The sequence below is a fragment of the Biomphalaria glabrata genome, chromosome 2, assembly GCF_947242115.1.
Source record: "Biomphalaria glabrata chromosome 2, xgBioGlab47.1, whole genome shotgun sequence".
Taxonomy (NCBI): domain Eukaryota; kingdom Metazoa; phylum Mollusca; class Gastropoda; family Planorbidae; genus Biomphalaria; species Biomphalaria glabrata.
In genome coordinates this window covers 35,443,818-35,457,987 of record NC_074712.1, presented here as the reverse complement: position 1 = coordinate 35,457,987, position 14,170 = coordinate 35,443,818, and the positions used below count along the sequence as shown (strand labels likewise).

Here is a 14,170-nt window from a genome sequence, read left to right as displayed (position 1 = left end):
GAATGTTCTTCCAAATAAAGCTACAGCTACTAAAGATGTCTTTATTGAAGATATGATGAAACAGAAAAATATCTTACCCCTGCCCATAGCAGATGACTTGATTGCCAGTCACAGTATGTAACTGATTCTTCATAACTACACAAATGTCTGCACATTTTTTTCCATATCTTAACAGATTTTAAAATCAAAGATCATGATTTCTCAATATTGACACTGTCATGCCTACCATTATGACTACTTATCTTTTTAATTAACATTTTCATTTATGTTGTTATTAAAGAAAATTGTATTTGAATCATCATTATGGTGCAGCATGAGATAGATCCTTGCTAAGGTACTTCAGTGGTGATAGTAAATACTGATTCACAGCATTGCATACTTGGGCCTGCCAGAGAGAGCAGACATCATCTTACTACCAAGTTGTTTTGTTTTTTGTATGGCTGAACAATCATTAAATGTAAAAAGAAAAAAATCATCAGTAGAAATTGAAAAAAAAAATCTTTATTACTGATAAGCAAAAGTGACACAGCCCAAGAAACTTTCTGGGGATCCAGAAAGTTTCTACATTTATCAACAAGAAATCACAAAAAAAGATGAAAATAAAAAAATGGCAAATGTTTTGTGTAGAAATGAAAAATATACCAATCACATGAAACTAATTTATAAGACAATAGTGGATCACAATTCAAACAAAATACATTCATTTTGTAATTAATGTTAACCAATAAAACATATAAAACATGACATTTTGTCTCTGTTTATACTGCTGTTCATATGCACACATTTACAATGCACATTCACATTTCCCCCCCAACTAATGCTAACATGTACACAAGCAACTAAGTAATGCAAATTAAATGTGCCAAGCATTGAAAACAAAATTGTCTATCTGATCACATCAGTTTGTATGAACGTCTTTGGTGTATATCAAAGAGGTATGTAGGCTAGGTAGGTATACATAAGCATATATATATATATGTAATCAATTATTTGTTCTGCCTGTGTTTATGTTATCCAGAAAAGCATGAAATTTAGAACATTATAACTCTACAGATTGCCTAGGCATATTTCCTTCATATTTAATGCCTGCTCAATAAACTTATTTTCAATAAACTTATTTTAGCTTTAATATACATTTTTAGGCAAGGTATATACCTAGGAGTGAGCTGAATGCTGAATTTCATATCCACTTCATTATTTATATAGTACATAATTTTATCATAGTACTGACAAAACTCACTCTTCTTGCATAAACATTATAAGACATTGAATGAACTCAGATAATCATAGTATATGATTAAAATGGACAATGGGAATGAAAGTTGTAGATATTTATAATAATCAAGGGGTTGTTTGTTTGTTTATTTTAACACTTTGCTGCCTATAAGATCATTATGCCATTCATATCACTATCTCAGAAACTTACAAACATCTTGAAAACATCAACAGCTAAATAATAACCTCACTACATTCACTAAGCTTTCTATTTGTATGACAACAAAGTACTAATGAAATATATATATATATATATGAAATTATGCCCCCTTCTTTAATATATTGGAAAGTTGTGTTACAAGGTATACCAGTAACACAAGTAAGAAAAAAACAAAAAAAAAACTACAAAACAAAAACAATAATAAGTATAAGTTTTGGTGCAAATGTAAAATTTGTTAAAAATATTACAAATAATGGCAGTTTTTGCTCACCAGGATGATATATGGTCAAAGATTGAATTAGTTGCCAAAAAAAATCTAATGTTTAACTAATCTGCCATGGTCTTAAACAATATTGTGTGGTCATAATGTGTCAATATTGTGCGTTATCAATGTACAAGTCTCTCTTTAAGGCAGAGCAACATAGATGGAAGGATTACACTATCATTCTACATTGGTTTCATCTGACTTTTCCTGCAACTAATGAACATCTCAGTCACATAATTTTCCTGCATCCATCATAAGAACAAGTTGCTTACACTTTGAAATGGATTTTTCTTCTACATATTAACAACAACAACGAAAAAAACACAGCGAGGAACACTAGGAAGAGGAATAACAGCGGAGATGATGTAATCAGCCATCAAGACGAGCTAGTTCTGTGGTGTAGACATTCACACTTTCAGCATCAAAGAGTACAAAGTAGATCTGTTTAAGGGATGTTGTTTTAGCATTGGAGAAATAATCTCTGATAGAGGCTAGGATGATTTGAGCTGCTGTTTGTTTTGGGAAGCCAGCACTGGAAGAAAAACAAAATGAAAACATATGACATAATGATTTGATCTAAGTTTATACACAGTAGCTTTAGGCTATCACTTGAATTAAAATGAAACATTTTATTTTATGGTAAAAATGTATAAATATAACTTTTCATTAATGCTTTTAACATTTCAATTTATCCAGTATATTTATTTTTTTATGTTGCAACAATATAAAGTAAATATATACATATATATTTGAAGTGAAGCAAAAAAGTAAAGTTCCCCTTTCAGAACTAACAATCTATAGGGATGATAATGTAATGGTCATCTATTTTAGTGGTCCAAGGTTAACAAGGGTGTCATGTGACCAGCACAAGGACCAACCTCCTTTACTTTCAGTAACCCATTTAGTTGGGTGGACTCAGAGGTGCCCATAAGATCCCAAATTAAAAATCCCAGTCTTCACCAGAATTTGAGCCAGGAACCCCCAGTTTGGAAGCCAAGTGCTTTACCACTCAGCCACCACACCATGCACCTTTTTTTTTTTATTTATTACACAATTTTGATATTTATTTTCAGAATTTTTTATTTCTAAAATATTCTATTATATTGGAAGAAAAATATAATAATTTCTTGAACACTTTACAATCAAGACAAAACTATTTCTAATATACTATTTAAATTATAGGCTAGTAGAATTTCAAAGCTGTTTTAAATCACAATCCATTTAGTTATATTTTTAAAAAATCATTCAAAGAATAAATCCCATCATTTTGTCCATTTCATAAATCCCAGCATTTGCAACTTTCTTAAGACATAAATAAGCAAAACTGTCAAGCTTACCGGCCACTCCCAAGTGAAGGAATGGCCACACTCTTAAGCCCTTTCTCATTTGCTATTTGAAGACAGCTCTTGATGGACTTATCTAGTAGTGCCTGAGCATTGTCAGTCTTCCAAGTAGGCCCATTACAGTTGATAACAAATTTGGCTGGGACATTATGGGCAGGACAAATGGTAGCTAGTTTTGAGAGGATCCAACAAGGTAGAGGGGAGAGAAGAGAGAAAACAAAAATATGTGCTAAGAGACATGCATTCAATCAAGTTTGTACTGTTGAACTGTATTTAACAATGGGAAAACTTCTGACCCAGATGAACATAAGAACACATTTTTTTTCCCATTTCCATTGTTGATAAGTTCACCAGACAAATGTGTCTACCCCACTTACTTCCCACTGCTTATAGAAGGTATAGCTAAACTCTTCAGCTGTTTATCATCAGCCAGCTTGAGGACATTTTTCACTGCCTTGTCCAGGTTTTGTTGGGAGTTGTTTTCTCCCCAAGTTGGACTGTTTACATGAATCACAAATTTGGCTGAAAACTTGTGGCCAGGACAAATGGCAGCTGAAACATTGTGTTCTATTAGATTTGGCAAGCCACAAGCAGTAACTAAAAACATCTAATGTTTGAAAGTTCATGAGTTAAAACCTCATTATATGAAACTTGGCTGGGGATTTTGTTACAAATTGCTCCATCTTGAACATCTAATCTATGCCATAGGTTTGATATAATGAGGTTTGATTGTCCTTTGAATATGTCTTCTTGTTATGGAAGTAAAATCTAGTTTTTGATATTTTTTTGTTTAATATAATATTAAAGAAGGTAAGCTATAAGTAAGTAAGTATACAAATAAATAAATATTGATCCCTGTGCTAACTAGTGTTCTCATCAAACTATTAAATAATATCTCTAGAGCAGTGGTCTTCAATGGGGGCACTATCGCTCCACTGGGGGGCATTTTTGTGATTTTGGGAGGCGCTGGGAGCCAAAGAGGCGGTAAGGGGGGCACTGGGCATAACGGGGGGAAGAAGAAACTAAAGGTGTACTGAAACAAAACAAAAAAATTCTTCAAAATTAAAGTTGGCAAACTAAATATAGACAAATTATAGTTAGCTTGATTCTAATTTAAGAACAGAAACGTTAGAAATTGAGTTTGGGAATCCCATTTTCTATTTTTAAATTCTTACTTCGTTGCTGTAATCGGTTGGTATCTAGTGTCCTTAGATCTTGCGTGCATAAACATTCATGATTATATAAACAAACTAGGTAATACGCCTTTTAGACTATAGTTAATTTTATCAACATATGTTAATATATTGATATGTAAATGTTAATTGAAAAAAAACGTAAAAGCTAACATTCAAATCGAATAATTTAACCTTTTCTTTAAACAAAAAACATTGACAAAGTGTTGTTATGAAAACTCCCTATTGTTAATAGTTTTAGTGAATTGCCACTATATAAAAAATATTCCAATGTTCTACTTTGAATGACGGCATTTTCTGATGAGGTTATGAAACCAATTCGGCTTCATGAACATATAAATATAGCAATATCCAAAAATAATTTTAAAATATTCATGAGCAATTACAAAAATCTACTTTCAAACAATATTTAAACAAACCGGCAAATCAGGATATGTTTTAGTGGCCTCTTAGAAAAATGCATAGCTTTTTTTTAAAGTCATATGATATTGTTTGAAAACTGATTAAAACTAAAATGTTAATTTTTCAAAGCAAATGTTACGAAAAAGATTTTCTTTTGTTAGTGATGAAATATTTCAAAATTGTCTAGTTATGTAGCTTATGACGACATACAGGGAACCATCAGTGGTTGGACGCTACAATGGCTTCATAGGTAATATAGAATAAAGAACAGATCTATCCACTATTCACTTAAAAAGTTATGATACACAGGCAACATCTTAATAAAAGTTTAGCTTGCAATTTCATTTCTATTTGAATCTAAATATAAAAATTGTAAATAAAAATACAAACCGGTGCCGAAATTAAGCGCATCTTTCAACAGTTTTGTGAAACAAATGATGAGAAAGATGTTAGACTCTTGTTGTAAACTGAAGTTCAAGGCATTTCAAAAGGATACAATTTTTGAATATTTTGTTTTGAGAAACAGGAAGATTCAAGGGTAGGCAATAACTTAAAGCAGGCTAAAAAAAAATGTTTTACATTGTAGGCATCTAACGCAAATTAATGAAACCAAGCAAGGAAAGAAATAGACTTTCTTTGATTATAACATTTTTTCTTTTATCCAGATGTTACATCTATTTTAAAGAGTTTTACAATCTCACATAACTTGTTTGTTGACAAATGAATTACTATGCAAGGACATCGATATCTATGCAATTTACATAACAACGCTCTATGAAGAAATTACAATTCGCTTCTGGGATGTAAATTTAAAAAATATATAAATGACAATTATTAAACATCTGTTACTGATGTTCAAATTGAGTTGCAGGAAAAAATAGATTTACAAAATTATGTCTTCAGTAAAAAGAATGTTAACATAAGAGGCAGACTGCATGAGGCACAAGGTTCCCATTAGCTTATTTTCATTTTGTAGTGAATTCAGCAATAATATTGTTTATATTTAAAAATAAATCTAAATTTACAATTAAACCTAAAAAAAGTAGGCGCTAATATTCAATAATTTAAAAAGGGACTTTTCTTAGGTTTTGAAAGAAAGTCATGACAATGAGATTAATTTTTGTGTGTAATCACACAATTATTTGACATAATTTTTGTATAATGATAAAAATGGCAATGTCTTTGATTCCGAAGATTAAGGCTGCGTGCATTGTTTCACATAACTGCGCAAAACCCATTTGCGACCTGCATATATTTTCCAGAATTTTATGCAGACAAAGCCATTGTCTGCTGGCGGTGTGTTTAAGTTTTCTTTCCATCATTTGCGCCTGTCTCATGGCTCATTTGTTTGAGTATCAAATGTTTGTCCCGCAGTTTTGTGAGAGCTCTCTAACTGTCTCTCTCAGAGGCCATCTGCTGCCAGAGAATGCTGCCTAGTACTTTGCTCTATGACAGTGAGGGCAAAGTGGCGCCTGATTTGATTTTTATAGCGCTTACGGGTGGAACCTCTGATTTGCCCGTCCTCCTCTAAGCTCGCCAAAGAAGATCACCTTTGGTGTGTTATTGACAGCATAAAAATTAATAAATAAATGACATTTTGTTCAAATTTGCCTTCTCACACTTCTTTATAAGTGTTTTTCTTAGAGGGGGCAGTAGGCCAAAAAAGGTTGAAGACCACTGCTCTAGAGCTATAAAACAAATGAAGACATTTTAAAGAAACTTTAGAATATTTTAACACCACTTTATATCAACACATCACTGCAACACTGATTAATCTGCTTCCCAGTCAAGCATATCTAAATATAAGTCTGAACTATGGCTATGTCTCTATATGTTCAAATTCTAGCCAACTTTAAGGCTTAAAATCAGTTCAACTACCAATTTTATTTTTCTCATCAGGTCCTAACTTTCCCTTCAGTCTTTAACAGGCTTGATCTCCATATGACTTATGTATTCATGTAATTTATTTAAAACAAACATCTTCTTACTTCAATTTCATATATTGACTAGATTATTCAATAAATAAAAGTAAACTTTACGTTGAGCACTGTTTGAGACTGATTAACTAGACAACTCAGTACAACACCTGACAAGTTTAGTATATATATATATTTACTCACCTTCAGCTGTTGCGATGGATCCCTGATTTTTCAATAGAGAATCGATTTCTTGTTGAAATTCTTTGCCTCCTGCTTTTAATATGGCTTGACCTTTACAAAGAAAGAAAAAAATGTAGCTTAATTAATGTAAATGTTCCTATTTAAATTTTAAAAATATTTTGACATTTGTTATCAAAAGATACTTAGCTACTTATACAACAAATGAGTTTGTATTGTATTTTATTCATAGCCTAGATGACTTCTAATGTAAAATGAACATAACACAAGAAAATTGTTCTTAACATGTATAGCGCTGACAAACTGTCAACTTTGCTTAATGTGATGCTGTGAATTTTAAGCTTGGTCCTCTCACTTTTAGAAATCAGGCAAATAGAATTATTGTAGTAGTAATGAACACGATTTTGATTAATTTGACTACTGATATAGTTTTGTATTAACTATCCTTACTCAGAAGAAATGTGGAAAAACAAATGGGACAGAAACATCTGTTATAATATTTCTATTTTTTTATTTTTTTTTATTTTTTTGTAGCCTCAAAACTTTAAGACAAATAATTTTTTACCTGAATGTTCATTCAGGTTCCGTATAATCATTTTGGTTATAGTGGGTTCAAATATATTGCTATCCCATGACTAATTATTAATTTTAATTTTTAGCTACCTTCTTTCAAAATGAAGTAAGGGATTTTTTTATAATGAAATGTATGTAATAGTTTTTTAGTGGTGCTGGGTAAAATAATACTAGATGTAACATGTACCAGTCCAGGTATTCTTCTTCTTCTTCTAGCCAGCTTTATTGCTGCTGAGCTGTGAGCTCTTTTGCAGCTGTGCCAAGGAAAAAAAGTGTGCTGTTCTCTTCAGTTGTTCAGCACTGCCGTACAGGGTGTTGGTTATGTTGGGCTGTAGTGGAAGTAGGGTCTGCCTAAGGTGGATTAGGGAGGGGCATTCAAAGAGGATATGGTTTACGGTTTTAAAGGGGTGGGCGCAGTGTCTGCGGGGTAGTTGTGTGGAGTTTATTTTGTTCAGGTGGTAATTTAATAGTGGTGTGTGTCCTGTTCTTAGTTGGAAGATTGTAGATAGTTCTTTGCGGGGGAGGAAGTTAATACTGTCCAGTTTGTTAGGCGTAGTCATTTCTCTGTACATGGCTCTGCCTGTGTTTCCTGATGCCCATTGGTTGATCCACTCCTCTTTGTGATTGTTGAGTTGAGGTAGTTAACAGGTCTATCTGGGTTCCAAAGGACTGTCAATGCCGGGGGTGAAAGTGGGGATAAGCATCCACTTTCCAAGAAATGCTCCCATGGCTTGCGTCTCTAAATGCCTCTGACAGTCAAATCCAGCTCCTGGCCTTCACGTGTGATTTTCTCAAAAATCCGGCGGAACCTGTTCTTACAAACTGACAGGAGAAGGGATGAAAGGCGGAACACTGGCGCCTCAAAACCAGTTTAGCTTCGTGTTGATGGTGTACGTCAGCCTAATTAACGCAACCCATCTAGGAGAAGGAAAACTCTGACTCCAAACCTCCACTCTGTGGCGATACTCCCCCGTGTGGGTATCGGGGCTTGGAAATGACCAAGAGAAATAAATAACCCCACTGCCTTTCCACTTGCATTTCACTAAGTGAATAATAGTGGACCTTCCCCCCTTCTAGGTGCTTTTTGACGGAGTTCTGGATTGCACTACACCAGACGGAGGTCCTTGTCTCACTACATTCTAATACTAGATATAAATCCATCATGAAGTGTTTTTTTTTCTGGATCTGGTGAATGTGATATCGTGAAGGGGCCTGGATCCAGGGTGTGACGATTCCACAGGCATACCCAGGGCACAGTCCACTTTAAGCTTTCTACTGCAGAAAAGTTCCATTTGGAGAGCTCTATGGATGGCGGAGAATGGACCATTGGCCAACCCCACCTTGTCCCATGGATATTCCGGTTACAGTCTTCAGACCTAGATGTTTCCTTTTATGTCAGTATTGGAGAAAATTGCCAAGACCGAAAACTCCCTTAAAATGCGGGGACTATATATTTATATATTTTTAAAAAGCCTGAGGAAACACCCAGACTACACTAAATACCAGTCCAGGTATAAGACTACAATTTTTTTCAAACTCTTTAATATTTCATTGAGGTCACCACTGCTATTTCACACAATAAATTTCAAAAACGTCAAAGCTTTTTTTTTTTTAACTCATTGCTCATTTGGAAACTTTTTTATTTATCAGCCATAATAAAAAATGAATCTAACTACTAATTTTCATATTTAAGATGAAAACAATTTCAGGAGAAAACTATCTTAACCAACATTAATGTGATTGGTGATGGATAAAATAACTTACCTACTTCACCGCCTAAATGGTAAGTTGAATTTGTTGGATGAACTATTGCATCAGCTACCATTTTGACAATATCACCCTGCATCACTGTAAGCTAAAAATATAAATATATATATATATATATCTTATATATATTATCTTATCTTCTTTTGAAACTCTTGATTGTTTTATTAATTTTCTGCATTTTCAAATGTACCTTTTGCCCTAGGAACAGTTTCTTCTCTGATAGAGTCAAAAAACCACCACTTCCATCAGGAATGGAATCAGCCTAAATGAAAGAAAAAATCCTTTTCATGTTAAATATTAAATATATATAAAATTATAAGACTAACATGCCATTTAACCTTAGACCAATACTGGAATATGCATCCATTGCTTGAAATCTGTTAACTCAAGAAATGTAAGCTCCTGTGTAGTCTGTATGTTCTTTTACCTATCCAATACCAAAGCGCCTGTTAACTAAGCTTGACTAATGAGATGATAGGGTAATTTGAATTTATTCATATGGGTGGGAACATATTCTACAGTTAGACAGCTGTTTACAGTCTAATTTGATTAGATAGAAATTCAAAACAGTGTGTTCTGTTCTCATTAGAAATAAGAAGATTGATTAATAATCAGATAGATTGGGTGCTAGACCTTTGCTTCTTAGGCTCAGCCATTTTTAGCTCATTTTTATAGTAGTTGCTTATGATTACTTCTAAAGTTTTGTAGCTTAGGTATCATTGTGGTTGCTTCAAAGATGTTTATCAATTCCTTATATGTCTATTGAATTATGTATTTAAAATACATTGTAACAATACATCATCTTTACATTAGTTATTATGTGGTATGCAATGTATTAACTATTTATGTAGACATTTTGTGAGTAGGAAAGGGGCTACATGAAGTGCTACTTGTAATTGCATCCAGAGCTCTTTGCAAGTCAGTGAAGGTCATTACATCTGATGCTCTGTGTGACTTTCATTTTTTTTTCACTGCATGTTGTTGAGTCATTACTATGTAAATTTTTATTTCTTTCAGTGTATCAGTAGAGAAAAGCAGGATGACAAAGCCCAGCATTCCTGATGGCCTTGAAAGTTAACATATGAGTGTGTGTGTTTCTAGGTTTCAAACTGAAACTCTATTACATTTGCTTCTTTTGTCAAATTTCTATTGAAACTAGTGCTCTAATTATTGGTGTTCTTTTTTTTTTTAGTTTACACATCAACTTGATCATCTTAGGATTTTTACTTTGCTCATACATAATTTTTAGTTAGTGTTCTTTGCTTTGTGTATTTTTTTTGATGTATTAAGATAGTTTTTGTTGGGATGGTCTCTATCTAAATTCTATCAAATACACCTAAAATACAGATCCCCAACTGTATTTGAATTTTTAAAAACTAGACACAAACGATCCTTGAAATGTTTTAAGGCAAATCTAAAATTATTACAAACTAAAATAAAATTACTGTGAATACATTCAGCAAAGACAAATAAGGAAATTGTATTTCAATATTTTTCATGCTAACCTTGAAACACTTTTACAAGGCATTTAATTATATTGAAACACCTTAAATTATAATATTTCAGTAGCCATCAAACACCTGTATAAATCACTATGTTAAATACAACACATTATTATTCTATTTACCTTCTTAGGCTTTCCTTTAAATACAGAGACATTATTGACGACAGGCGAAGTTGAGGCTTTAATCTTTTTAGCTATAGCTTTTGTGGCTGCCTTTAGTTTTGATGGTGAACTGACACCAGAAGCTGAGGGTGATGTAGATACAGCTGAATGTTTACCTCTAGAGGGGCCTATCAGAGCTGCATGAATTTTGGGAACAACCCCACCTTGAGCTATTGTGACATGTTTCAGAAGCTATAGGAGAAAAAAAATGAAGTTCTATTGTTCCTGTGTTTTGTATGCATTAGAAATAATGTCCTATGTATTCAATTCAACAGAAAAAACATTTTAAACAGCTTTTACATTCTTCATATCACTACTATACCAATGAGAAAATCTACAGGTACATTCTAAATGTTTACAGCCACATATATTATCCCTTTTGCTTATCAAGGGATTGCTATTAATAATCAGATATGAAGGACTTCATGTTGTTGTTTAAAACATTAAAAAAATGTATATCTTCATGCATCTTCAAGCACTTGACATGGAAGGAAAGCCTTGAGTCTTATTTAATTTAAAAAACAACAACACTAAGACTAGCAAAATATTCCTGTTGACATTAGCTTGGTTGAAATAGTCAGATACATAGTATCAAGTTAGTTTGTCTAGGAATTTCAAACTAGATGTCAGTGATGTATCAGAATTGAAAAATTGAATACACAGTAAAAAAAACTAGTTATTAATACATATTTAGAAGTGTAGGTACAAAACTTATTTTCGTTTGTTTTTTCAAAGTACTGTTAGAAAAAAAATATTAAAAAAATAGATATTTAAATCCTTCAAGGGGTACATACATTTGACAGTGTTTTCAGCACAAGCTACCCCAAAACTATTACCTGATGTAGCTCATCATCATTTGCTATAGCAAGCAAAATATGACGAGGTGTGATTCGTCCCCTTTTGAACTCTTTTGCTGCATTGCCTGCCAATTCTAGAATCTCAGCTAAAATGATCGTGTACATAATGGTATAAATATGAACATGTATATATATTATATTTATTTATCTAAAACAAAATTGTAAATTAGTGTGCTATGTTTATTTTCAAGACAGCAACACTTAAGATCTAAGAACCATAACATTATCTGGTCAGTCAAAAAAACTAAAAATTGAAATTGAAACAAATCCATAAAATGTAAATGACCTAGACTATATGGATATTGTCATGCACATAAAAATTCTTCCCTATAATATATTATATAAATGGAAAAATAGCTATTCAATGTTATGGATATATATTTTTTTTCTGAAAAAGAAAAATGAAAATCAAAGACAATACCTAATATTTACTGACTCATTATATTTACTGCAATTGAAACTATGCAGAATAAAACTGAGTTAGAAGTATAGTAGTTATGGTTAACTTTAACTTACTGAATGATGTAATACTGAATTTGTTAGTTTCCACTTGGAGAAAGGTTACATTTTTATTTAAGTGCATTAGACTTTAAAAATACTTGTTCATAGATCTAGACTTTATAATAATATTTATATTATACTAACTTATGATTATCATATAATATATAATATAGTGATTTAGACATCTAGTATGATCTAGTTAAGATCTAGAACTATAGACAAGATCTGTCTGTGTCTGTGTCTGGATATTACTATTATTAGACTCTATAACTATTAATAATTAAGTCTATATAGTATATCTAACACTAAAAAGAATAACTACATTTTCAATTTTAAGAATTTAAGTTTATGTTAAAATAATTTGGCATTATGAATATGATTATGATTAACTTTTAGCCTATTAGTAGTCTATATCTAGATCTATATTATAATTAGATCTATAAGTATTAATTACTTTTACTTTTAGCCTATTACTATTAGTAGTCTAGATCTATATCTACTGATTATCTAGATCTATATTATAAGTATTAAAGACATTAAAGTATATAGTACATCTAGATATAGATCTAGAGTCTATCACCTACTATTAGTACTACTATAGTCTATACTCTATACTATATAGACTATAGTAGATCTAGAAAGTAGATACTAGAGTTTACTAGACTAGACAAATTCTAGATCTAGCTAGATATCTAGACTATTCTAGACTAGTCTAAATACTAGACTAAGATTATATTTGTTTATAATGCAGTCGATTTCCCATTTATTATAATTAGATTCTAGATATATCTAGTTTACAATCACTTTGATTTCAATTAGACTTAGAGTCTATATCTATAAATTGTTACAAACCAACAAGGTATTCAATGACTGCAGCCATGTAAACTGGTGAACCGGCTCCGATACGAAGGTGATGTGTGTCTTTTCGTAAATACCTTAGCATTCGGGCAACTGGAAATAATACACCTGCTCGTGCTGATCGAGACAAAACTTTTTGCTTCTTTTTTCCCCCTCTGGCTGACATTTTTGTAAGTTTATATTAAGATTTAGAGCTAGATCTCTATGCCAAAATTAAAGAAAGAAAATAAGAAACGAGTCTAGATAGACTAGACAGATAGATTTTTAGTGTGTTACGGTCTCTGGGTCAACCCAGCCCACTTTCAGTAACAGCAATCAAATCAGGTCACACAAATTTTACTTGGATACGTCTCCGCGAAGCAAACAAACTAAAAAATGACGTATCTAGATCACATCTAGATCTAGTATCCAGATATCTAAATCTAGTATAGAGTCTACTTATTTACCATTTTTACATTTTTTTTTAATTCAAGGTACAAAAATTTTTTTTTTCTATTCAAATTTGTTTCATAGTTTTAACCAAAATATTTTACCGATTATCAACCGATTCAGAGAATGTAATTTAATTCATAAAATAATGTTTTTAAGCATATAGATCTACCAGTAGACTAGGATTTAGGACTTCTGTGTTCATTTGATTTTGCGCTATCAGTGCTTCCCAAACTTTTTCCTTTACCGAACACTTCGCAAATTCTGAATATTTAGTGGAACACAATTGCTTATTTTTTTATTATCTTTTTTAGAGACTAATTTACGTGGTGGCTTCTAGTTGATTGCTCCAATAGCTCGTGGAACACCAGTTCAGGCCTCGCGGAACATTAGATTTCCGCAGAAGACAATCTGGCACTCTTCCTAATATTCATAAACGATCAAAACTAAAACTTACCTAGAAAAAATTAAAAGCAGCATGTATGCAGATGACCTTGCCTTAATTAGCTCAATAAATGGAAGATCAACACTGTTAATTATGATCTAGGTTCACAGTCAGCAATAAACAAACAACAACCATTAGTGTCATGGCGGAGAATGATACTTTATTATATTGAACGCGTGCACCTTTGCGCACCATATCAACATCCCCTTTTCTTTAAAAAAAAATATAAAAAAAACATTTCGGGAAGGTATCATAAAAAAAATAAAACAAAACCACAACAATATAAACAACAAAACATAACATACATGTATACGCTTCA

General features: G+C 32.2%; 1 protein-coding gene across 2 annotated transcripts; it reads right to left on the bottom strand.

The window, feature by feature from the left end:
* Window positions 1-479: 479 nt before the first annotated feature.
* On the bottom strand, window positions 480-13,299 carry LOC106075172 (core histone macro-H2A.1-like). Of its 2 annotated transcripts, none has more exons than XM_013236103.2 (8): window positions 12,972-13,299; window positions 11,598-11,704; window positions 10,723-10,953; window positions 9,286-9,357; window positions 9,093-9,183; window positions 6,759-6,848; window positions 3,038-3,212; window positions 480-2,232 (listed from the first exon to the last, which is right to left on the bottom strand). In XM_013236103.2, exons 1-8 carry the CDS (start codon window positions 13,141-13,143, stop codon window positions 2,070-2,072), a joined length of 1,101 nt encoding a protein of 366 aa, XP_013091557.1. In that variant the 5' UTR covers window positions 13,144-13,299; the 3' UTR covers window positions 480-2,069. The 2 variants fall into 2 exon arrangements, with proteins under 2 accessions (XP_013091557.1, XP_013091556.1); XM_013236102.2 differs by lacking the exon at window positions 3,038-3,212 and adding an exon at window positions 3,421-3,595 and having other exon boundaries at window positions 12,972-13,298.
* Between the last annotated feature and the right edge of the window lie 871 nt (window positions 13,300-14,170).